Source organism: Bison bison, unplaced genomic scaffold, assembly GCF_000754665.1.
Source record: "Bison bison bison isolate TAMUID 2011002044 unplaced genomic scaffold, Bison_UMD1.0 scf7180017864322, whole genome shotgun sequence".
Taxonomy (NCBI): Eukaryota; Metazoa; Chordata; class Mammalia; order Artiodactyla; family Bovidae; genus Bison; species Bison bison.
Window position 1 is genome coordinate 2,780,096 of NW_011494894.1, and position 10,761 is coordinate 2,790,856.

Here is a 10,761-nt window from a genome sequence, read left to right on the forward strand (position 1 = left end):
ATATGAATGACGACGACAGTGATGGCTGAACAAACACTTACTGAGAATTTACTGTGTGCCAAGTTAAGTACTTCACATCATGCATTCTCTCCTTTTATCCTCACAATCAGACCAGGCTTGTCATCCTCATTTTTACATGAGAAAATGGAGTCTTTGGCTAAATAATGTGCCCAAGTTTGTCCAGCCAGTAAATGGCACAGCCAGGGTACAGGCACAGAACACTTAACCCCTATACTCTAAGCCGCCTGACCACAGGCCACAGTGCATCCAGAATACAACAGGGGTGGGGGGTGGAGTGGAAGAAGGATACGTGCTGTGCTGTGCCTAGTTGCTCAGTTGTGTCTGACTCTTTGCCATCCCATGGACTGTAGCCCATCAGGCTTCTCTGTCCATGGGATTTTCCTGACAAAATTACTGGAGTGGGCTGCCATGCCCTCCCTCCAGGGGATCTTTCCAACCCAGGGATTGAACCCAGGTCTCCCACACTGCAAGTGGATTCTTTACCCTCTGAGCCACCAGGGATACCCAAGAATACTAGAGTGGGTAGCCTATCCCTTCTCCAGGGGATCTTCCTGACCCAGGAATCGAACCAGGCTCTCCTGCATTGCAGGCACATTCTTTACCAGCTGAGCTACCAGGGAAGCCCTAAAAGACACATGACTGATGACAAAAGCCAAGGAATATTTACGATTAAGACATACAAGCTGACATCAGCTTCTGCCACTTCATCCTCAACAGTGCCCAACAGGACTTTCTGGAATGATGGAAATGTTCCATATCCAAGCCTTCCAGACAGTAGCCATGAGCCACAGGTGGCTATTGAGCATTTTTTAAAAATGTATCTTATGCAACCTAGGAACTAAATTTAAAATTTTATTTAAGGTTAATTCATTTCAATCTGACTGTAAATAGGCCCCATCACTAGTAGCTACTATCCCAAAAGGGGAAGTTTTAGATCCAAGAGCAATACCACCAATATCTGTCTGTCCATAATGAAACTGAATGAGGTCTGGGCTATTTTAATATCCAATTTGCTTAGAGCCTAGTGGAGACAGGTTTTATTCTGAAAAAGATATGATATGTACAAAATAACTCCTTTACTGCTTCACTTAAACCTGTCAAAGCATTTTACCATCCACAAATGCACACATCTCATGCTGGAAATCCACTTTGAATATTCTCCCGGTCTCTGCCTAAAGGCTACGTGGCAGAGACCTTTAACGAGAGAAAGGTAAAGGAAAGAAATTGTAGAAAACTATCAAGTTCATCACCTTCATTTGACACAAGTATGCACACTCTCTAAAATTCTGAGGTATGAGCTTCATTTTTCCTTCCACCACGCACACAGGAAAATAGCTTGACTTTTGAGGTGAACTTCTGAGATGTCAGAGACATGGACACCAAGTCCCATGCAGAACTCTGCTAAGTAATCCACAAATCTCTCTGAACAGAGGTTGATTTAATCAGTGGAATTAATAAGGCGCCAAAAACAGCAGGCCCAGCGGATAATACTGCTCTTATCTTGGAATAAGACTAAAGACAGAGCTACTCATAAAAAGTTAGAGATTTTGCAGTATTTCCCTAACTTAGAAGAATAAGGTTAAGGTTCAGATGAATTTAGAGGAAAGGCAACGCTTGTACACTGCAGGTGGGAGTGTAAACTTCTGTAGCCACTGCAGGGAACAGTGTGGAGGTTCCTCAAGAAATGAAAAATGAAACCACCACATGCCCCAGCCATTCCACTCCTGGGTACATATTTGGAAAAACAAAAACACGAATTCTAAAAGACACGTGCACCTGCAAGTCCACAGCAGCAACGTTTCCAGCTGACGAACTGCGTGCTCTGCTCAGCCGCTTGGCCGTGTTCAGCTCTGCTGCGGACTCACCACGGCTCCTCCATCCATGGGAGTCTCCAGCCAAGAACACTGGAGTGGCTTGCCGTGCCCTCCTCCAGGGGATCTTCCCAACCCAGGGATCGAACCCAGGTCTCCCGCTTTGCAGGTGGATTCTTTAGTGCCTGAGCCACCAGGGAAGAAGCCCCTGACAAACTACAGAAACACCCTAGACGCCCATCAGCAGATGAATGGATAGAGAAGATGCGGCAGGTGCACACACACACACACACACACACACACACGCCCATCAGCAGACGAATGGATAGAGAAGATGCGGCAGGTGCATGCAGGCGTGCGCGTGCACACACACACACGTCCATCAGCAGATGAATGGATAGAGAAGATGCGGCAAGTGCACACACGCACACACACACACATCCATCAGCAGATGAATGGATAGAGAAGATGCGGCAGGTGCACGCAGGTGTGCACGTGCACACGCACGCACACACACACACACACACGTCCATCAGCAGACGAATGGATAGAGAAGATGCGGCAAGCGCACGCAGGCGTGCACGTGCACACGCACGCACACACACACACACACACGTCCATCAGCAGACGAATGGATAGAGAAGATGCGGCAAGCGCACGCAGGCGTGCACGTGCACACGCACGCACACACACACACACACACGTCCATCAGCAGACGAATGGATAGAGAAGATGCGGCAAGCGCACGCAGGCGTGCACGTGCACACGCACGCACACACACACACACACACGTCCATCAGCAGACGAATGGATAGAGAAGATGCGGCAAGCGCACGCAGGCGTGCACGTGCACACGCACGCACACACACACACACACACGTCCATCAGCAGACGAATGGATAGAGAAGATGCGGCAAGCGCACGCAGGCGTGCACGTGCACACGCACGCACACACACACACACACACGTCCATCAGCAGATGAATGGATAGAGAAGATGCGGGAGGTGCACGCAGGCGCACGACACACACACACACACAATGAAACAAGTAACGCAGCCATAAAAAGAACAAAATTTTGCCACGTGCAGCAACATTTTGGAGAGTGTTATACTAAGTGAAACATTTCAGACAGAGAAAGACAAATACTGTATGATATCACTTTTATATGGAATCTAAAAAAATATGACAAAGTACTGAATATAACAAAAAGAAGCAGACTCACAGACACAGAGAACAAACCAGCGGTGACCAGTTGAGGGAGGGAAGAGGAACAACATGGGGGTGGAGGAGTGGGAGGAACAGATTAGTGGACAAAAGAGAGGCTCAAGAATGTATTGAACAATATGGGGAACACAGCCAAGATTTTGTAATAATTGTAAACTGAAACTAACCTTTAAGAATTCTATAAAAATTAAAAAAAAAGTTTTTAACTTGGGACTAATTTAGATTCCTCTCATGCACTGACACAGATAATTTCTAGCCTCTCAAAACTTAACACCTTTGTCTCCAGACACTCAACTCTCTCTCAGAGGCCACAGTAGGTGAGATGCCGAGCTCTGCCCATTGCACTCCCAACATACCTCGTGTTGCTTTTTTTGTTTCTATCCTATAGTGTAGTGGTGATAGTCCCTCAGTCGTGTCCAGCCTTTTGCAACCCCGTGGACTGTACCAGGCTCCTCTGTCCATGGGATTCTCCAGGCAAGAACACTGGAGTAGGTAGCCATTCCCTTCTCCAGGGGATCTTCCCCGTCCTGGGAATTGAACCCGGGCCTCCCGCATTGCAGGCAGATTCTTTACCATCTGAGCTACACGGACCAACACCTAATTCCTATGTCATGCCAAGAACTCTCATCCGACATCCTCCTGCAAACAGTCTCATTGCTCTAATCCAGCAGTTCTCAAAGTGTGGGGTCTGTGAACCCCTGGATGGAGCCCACACATGTGAACCCCTCAGATGTTTCCAGCTTCTCTGCCGCCGCTCCCCTGAGTGGCCATCAGGATGGCCAGCTGACTCCTATCCAGTCACGCCTGCCACCTCACCCCTGCTCCTCCTCCCTCTGTCTAGAGCATCCCTTGCTCCCCCTGACCACCACCTGCCACAATGCTGCTCATCTTTTAACATGCAGTTCACACACCATTAGTCCCTCAAGCCCAAAACACAGGTAACCTCTCTCTACATAAAATCCTGATCACATTTTATCACACTTGGATTTGCATTCAGATTTTGCAAACCCAGGTCAGTGCTTGGAGCACACAGACACACAGTGGTGAGTGATCATGATTTATAAAATCAGAGCTGAGCATTGCAGTGGGCATGGCTTTTCCCTAAGATGGCTTTTCAAATATTTTAACTTTCCTGACGAAAGCTCTTCTCAATTACTCCAAAGCTACCAAAACTTTCCCAAGAATAAAAACCTAGCCTCATCCCTAATTTAACCCAAGAATGGACATTTTACTTCGTAGACTCATTCAATAAACCCACGTGAGCACAAAATTATGTACCAGGCAACCATGGACAAGACAGAGAAGCTCCCTGTTTAAGCACCACAGAGAAGACATTTCAGCTGACAATAAAAATGAAGGAAAGAAGGAACACCTTTAGATCCTGAAAGACCTCTAAAGTATGTATATAAAAGGGGATTTAGCAGGAAGTGCTGGATGGTTGGAGTGTATCCTACAGGCGCTCAAGGACAAGGAGGCAGTATTTGAATCAAGATCTGAACGAGCAGTCACAGGAAGACCCTGGGCTGAGCATTCCAGACAGAGGACAGACAGGACAAAGGCTCTGGAGTGGGACCAAGCTGAGAGGCTCAGAAGGAAAGACAGGGACTTTCCTGGGGCTCCAGTGGCTAAGACTTTGAGCTTCCAATGCAGGGGGCCCGGGTTCGATTCCTGGTCAGGAAACTAGACACCACATGCCACAACAAGAGTTCACATTCTGCAGCTAAGACCTGGTGCAGCCAAATAAATATACAAATATTTAAAAAAAAAAAAAAAGGAAGAGAGTGTTCAGTACTCAAGGCTAGTGTATGAGGCAGGGAAGGCTTCTGAGGAGGTAAGAAGAGGCATCTTTACTTTTCTCAGGGTCTTAGAAAACTTATCTCCATAAATGCAGGGACATTCTTCCAGGGAATACATGTGTAAATTCTTCTGAGATCTTGGAAGGAAAGAATTAAGTATCAAAAGAAGATAGAACATGAATTAAGAAAAAGGAAGATACACTTACCATAGGAAATAGTACATATTCTCTGAGGAAATCTTGAGAATCAAACTGATTATAATCTCCAAAATCAGCTGAAAAGAAAAGGGGGGAGGGTAGTCTTTATTATATGACATTAAAGATGGGATAAAATAGGGTAAACTTATTACTATATTTACTCTTCTCACCTCATCCTATTTCTGCACTATTATTAAATACAAACAGCGCCAAGATGGGTTTGCTATTACTACCACTTTTACATAGCAATAATGTAAATATCAGCATGCAACCACTGCAACATAATTCTCTAGCAAGAATAGCGACATTTGAAAGTGATTCCTAATCTATTTTAAGAATTTAAAACAAACCTATATTTATCTTTTATGAAATATGTGCCAACACAGATCTTAAGACTATCTGCCAAGGGGACTTTTTAACACAAGGTTAATTTTGAGAACTGAAGAGCCAAACCCATCTGCATCTCTTCATATATTTGCAGCTGGAAATTCCCACTGTGAATCACCCTTGGCGAGCAGCGCTGCATATTTTTACACCTCCAAAGCAACTCCACGTGTTACAAGATGCCCCGAATTCTGTTTTGTCCTGTTTTTATCCCACAATTGTAAGTCTGAACACACATAAAATGAACACAGAGAACCTCTATCATAAATCAATAAATGTCTTGCATCTTATCCTACTTGCTCTCAACAACAACAAAAAAATCAAAACAGTATGATATTTAAATTTCATGCTAAATGTTCACTATCAGGTAGAAATGGATCCAGACATCTTTAAGGTAACAAAAATAAGCGGATCCACACAGAAGGCCAGGGTGAAGACGTTACCAAGAAGGCAGGGTTTCACCTACAAATATGTGTAAATTCCTACAAGTAATTACAAGGTGAGGCATTTGGAAATACCAAAGACCAAGAGCACTGCCTATTTCCAAGGTCAGTCATCTGTTATCATACTTTGTCACAGCTTATCTCTCTGTTGATGTGACTTTCTAACTCCCAATGAAGGTTCTCAGAAAAAATATTCTACAAATATTATAGCTAGAGGATTTCATCAGATTGAATAGCAAACTTCAAGGATCCAAGTAAAAGGATCCTAGAGTAAGTTCACCAACTTCCTTTAGCCTGAAAGCGATCACTGAGGTCCTCCAATATCCAGGATGCTTGTAATGAGCCCAGTGATTGAAGAGTGAGAGGGGAAAAAAGAGAGTTAAAAAAAAGAAGAAGAAAAGGAAGCACTTAAAGGAGAAAGACCCAATTGGAAGATGAGGGACCCACCAGATCTTTCCATTCATCTCCCCATTAAGGGTATCTTCTCCACTGTTTGATTTTTCAATTATAACTACTGATGGTCCTCATATACAGTCTGGGCATTGCTCCTTCCTTTTCCAGTCTTTAGGTGAACAGATGAGATACAAAGTATTTTGCAGACTTCCAATCCACAGGGAGAAGCTAACTACTAAGTATCATATGGCCAACTAAAACTGCTAACCCATTAACATCCCAGGAATGAAAGTTATCAGGGAAAGGCTGCCACTTCAGGCATTTAAAGTCCAAAAGGTTTAACTTCAGTGCAGAGTTTGGGATGAGAAGTTCAGTTCACAGTTTCTAGAACAACAATCCACACAGCAAGGACTCTGCAGCTGGCAGGCCTACATTTGGATGGTATCTGATTTTAAGCAAAGTAGCTACTGCAAGGGAAACATGTTTCTTTTTTAAAAGAAACTTGTCTTTTTATCTTCTTGTTTTTAACATGACTAAAGACAATGAAGCTACCAGTCAATAAAGAACAGTGTATAAATATATGTAAAAGATTACACAGTGTGCTACACAAATAGGTGTAAAAATTTACAGATTAAAAAGAAAAAAACAGCTGTCTGATTGATCTAGATCGGTGTAAGTAGGGTAGGTTGAAGGATAAATTGACTCTGACACACATTAGCTATCTCACATTACTACACTGCAGTTTAAATTTCTCTCTTTACCTGTCAGAATAAAGTACACTATAATGTCTTAGGCTCTCACACTTGAAACTGATGTGAAAGTCACAGAGTCATAACATCAAGCCACAAAATATGACCACATTGGGCAGTGGAAAAATTCTAAGAAAATGGTCTACAAACCCTGCAATGGAGCTTTAATTAGAGGCAGGATGAAAACTGCTATTTCTTCAAATAAAACTAAAATTATACAAGCTTGAGCAATTTGCAAACAGCTTTGAGGAATCCACCATCCTGCCACCAAAAGTCACTACCTCTGCACTTTTAATGTAAGATAGCTCAAAATGCAAAAAGAGTTACAAAGGGATCATTTAAGTAAATTTAGCTTTTCCCTCTGAGAGGCTAGTGGTGCCAGCATTTAAGACCAGATGGATTGTCAAACACCAGTCCCCACTCTTACCTTGCACAGCTAAGCCTGCCAGCCGGATCACCTGTTCCAGCGAACACCGCAGCCGCCCTTCAAGCACGTCTTTTTTGACTTGCAGGTAATACTGATATCTATTTATGGAAACAGAAGAAGAAATAACCTTAAAAACACATACTTGGAATATATTCCCACGCCATGAATGCCTCTAGATATGACGCCTTGTGTACACAGCAGGATACACAGGTGATGTCGATAAAGGTCAGGTCTATAAAAGATGGAAAGTGACCTCTGCCTGTGTTTGTCTTTGTTTGATGTGGCAGGTGCCATGTCCCCTTCGCTCTGAGTTTGAAAGTGCTCTCATCACATCATTTCATGGCAGGCCGGCAGGATGAGCTACTGATAAGGACCAGCTCTTCATAACAAGAGACTGAGGACGGGAGCACTCTTGCACACCTGGACACCCACAACACACAGCTGCCAAAGCCATGCAACAGTGTGCATTCCTGAAAAAAAATTATGGAAACACACTGTTTTTTTAAATCCCAAGGTTACAGAGGGTAGAAGACAAACAGGCAAATCATTTAGAATTCTGCTAACGGACAGTATAAAGCTTTTCAGTCAGGCTCACCCTCCACATCTGCAACTCACAAAAATCTAATCAAATGTGACACTGAGCCTTCCAACCCAAAGTACATCCTCAAAGCAGCAAAGTGCAGACAGACAGAATGTGCCCATATACAACATCAACCTCGGACCAGACCACTGTTCTCAGAAGCTAACAGAGTGCTGTTGTTTCCTTGCCAATAAAATCATAATTAGAATTACCTAAGCATTTAGAAATCTCCTTACCCCAAACCTTTACATCCCAGGACTCCACTTCCTTTGAATATACTCTTAAAACAAGCTACCTCTAGAACAGTCACACTTTTTAGGCATTAATTCTTGGCAAATGCTAACAACTTCTTCGCTCCTGATAACCACAACTCTGTAATGTCTTCAAAACTTCAGCATGTCAATCAAGGGAACTTAGGAGTGACCCAAAGCCCCGCTGTCTTGGAGAGAGGCAATCAGCCCTGAGAGCAAATTATTGCTGTCTCTGCCTTGATATCATGGACATCATTACATGCCAGTAGTACTGTTAATCATGCAGTCATGCCTGACTCTTTGTAACTCCATGCGCTGTAGCCCACCAGTTCCTCGGTCCATGGGGTTCTCCAGGCAAGAATACTGGAGTGGGTAGCCATTCCTTTCTCCAGGGGATCTTCCCAACCCAGGGATCAAACCCAGGTCTCCTGCACTGGCAGGCAGATTCTTTACTGTCTGAGCCACTAGGGAAGCCATCACATGTCAACCTAGCACCTATTTGAGAAGAAGAATCCAGTTCTCTCTACGGAACAGTTCTCTACTTCTTTCCTCTTGAGTCTACAGGACAGGGTAAAGACAGCCATGGCAGCCTCTGGTGGGAAAGTGCGTGTGAGTTGCTCAGTCATGTCCGACTCTTTGCAACACCATGGATTGGGGCCCACCAGGCTTCTCTGCCCACGGGATTTTCCAGGCAAGCATACAGGAGTCGGTTGCCGTTCCCTTCTCCAGGGGATCTTCTTGACCCAGGGATCGAACCCAGGTCTCCCACACTGTAGGCAGACTCTTCACTATCTGAGTCACTAGGGAAGTCTCTGGTGGGAAAACCTTTAATTAAAATTAGAAAGACCAACACTGAGTTATCTAAAAATTTTTTCTAGTCAAACTTAATATCTATTAGAAAAGCCACCTATTTTTCCTACCATCATTTTATCTTTCACCTAAAATATTCATAATCATTTTACAAGGTCCATTATGAGAAGGTGATGGCACCCCACTCCAGTACTCTTGCCTGGAAAATCCCATGGACGGAGGAGCCTGGTAGGCTGCAGTCCATGGGGTCGCGAAGAGTCGGACACGACTGAGTGAGTTCACTTTCACTTTTCACTTTCATGCACTGGAGAAGGAAATGGCAACCCACTCCAGTGTTCTTGCCTGGAGAATCCCAGGGACGGGGGAGCCTGGTGGGCTGCCGTCTATGGGGTCACACAGAGTCGGACACGACTGAAGCGACTTAGCAGCAGAAGCATATATATATATATATGTTATATATATAATTTATTCTTACTTTTTCTTGGTTAAAAATTGTTTTATTCTCTTAGCAAATTTCAATAAAATTATATAAAGTTATACAGTGTAGCAGGGCTTCCCAGGTGACACGGTGGTAATGAATCTGACTGCCAGTGCAGAAGATACAGGAGATGTGGGTTTGAATTCTGAGTCAGGAAGATCCCCTGGAGGAGTAAAAGGTGACCACTCCAGTATTCTTGCCAGGAGAATCCCATGGACAGAGGAGCCTGGCGGGCTACAGTCTGTGGGGTCGCAGAGTTGGACACGACTGAGCACACATACAGTGCAGTGTTATCAGCCACAGCCACACTATACATTAGTTCCTCAGCTCTTATTCGTCTTCTGTCTAAATGTTTGTACCCTTTTACCAACCTTCCCCTATTGTCCCTACCTCTCAGGGGGTCCACTGGTGAGTCAGTAATTTGACTTCCTGTCAAAATCAGCTGACTAAATCAACTAAGGCTGTACATCGAGGCTGCATATTGTCACTCTGCTTCTTTAACTTATGTGCAGAGGACATCATGAGAAACGCTGGGCTGGATGAAGCACAAGCTGGAATCAAGATTGCCAGGAGAAATATCAATAACCTCAGACATGCAGATGACACCACCCTTATGGCAGAAAGAGAAGAACTAAAGAGCCTCTTGATGAAAGTGAAAGAAGAGAATGAAAAAGTTGACTTAAAACTCAACATTGAGAAAACTAAGATCATGGTTTCTGGTCCCATCACTTCATGGCAAATAGATGGAGAAACAGTGAAAACAGTGACAGACTTTATTTTGGGGGGCTCCATTTTCACTGCAGATGGTGACTGCAGCCATGAAATTAAAAGATGCTTGCTCCTTGGAAGAAGAGTTATGATCAACCTAGACAGCATATTAAAAAGCAGAGACATTACTTTGCCAGCAAAGGTCCATCTAGTCAAAGCTATGGTTTTTCCAGTGGTCATGTATGGATGTGAGAATTGGACTATGAAGAAAGCTTAGCGCCGAAGAATTGATGCTTTTGAACTGTGGTGTTGGAGAAGACTCTAGAGAGTCCCTTGGACTGCAAGGAGATCCAACCAGTCCATCCTAAAGGAAATCAGTCCTGAATATTCACTGGAAGAACTGATGCTGAAGCTGAAACTCCAATACTTTGGCCACCTGATGAGAAGAACTGACTCACTGGAAAAGACCCTGATGCTGGGAAAGATGT

The 10,761-nt window shown here is 44.0% G+C and overlaps 1 protein-coding gene across 1 annotated transcript in view; it reads right to left on the bottom strand.

Moving 5' to 3' along the window:
• The window catches only part of PTPN14 (protein tyrosine phosphatase, non-receptor type 14), a 190,038-nt gene that overhangs the window by 47,070 nt on the left and 132,207 nt on the right, over positions 1–10,761 (bottom strand). The window contains exons 4-5 of the mRNA XM_010853060.1: positions 7,447–7,544; positions 5,060–5,127 (exon numbers count right to left, since the gene is read on the bottom strand). Coding sequence (XP_010851362.1) covers positions 5,060–5,127; positions 7,447–7,544 — 166 coding nt within the window. The remainder of the gene's footprint in view (positions 1–5,059; positions 5,128–7,446; positions 7,545–10,761) is intronic.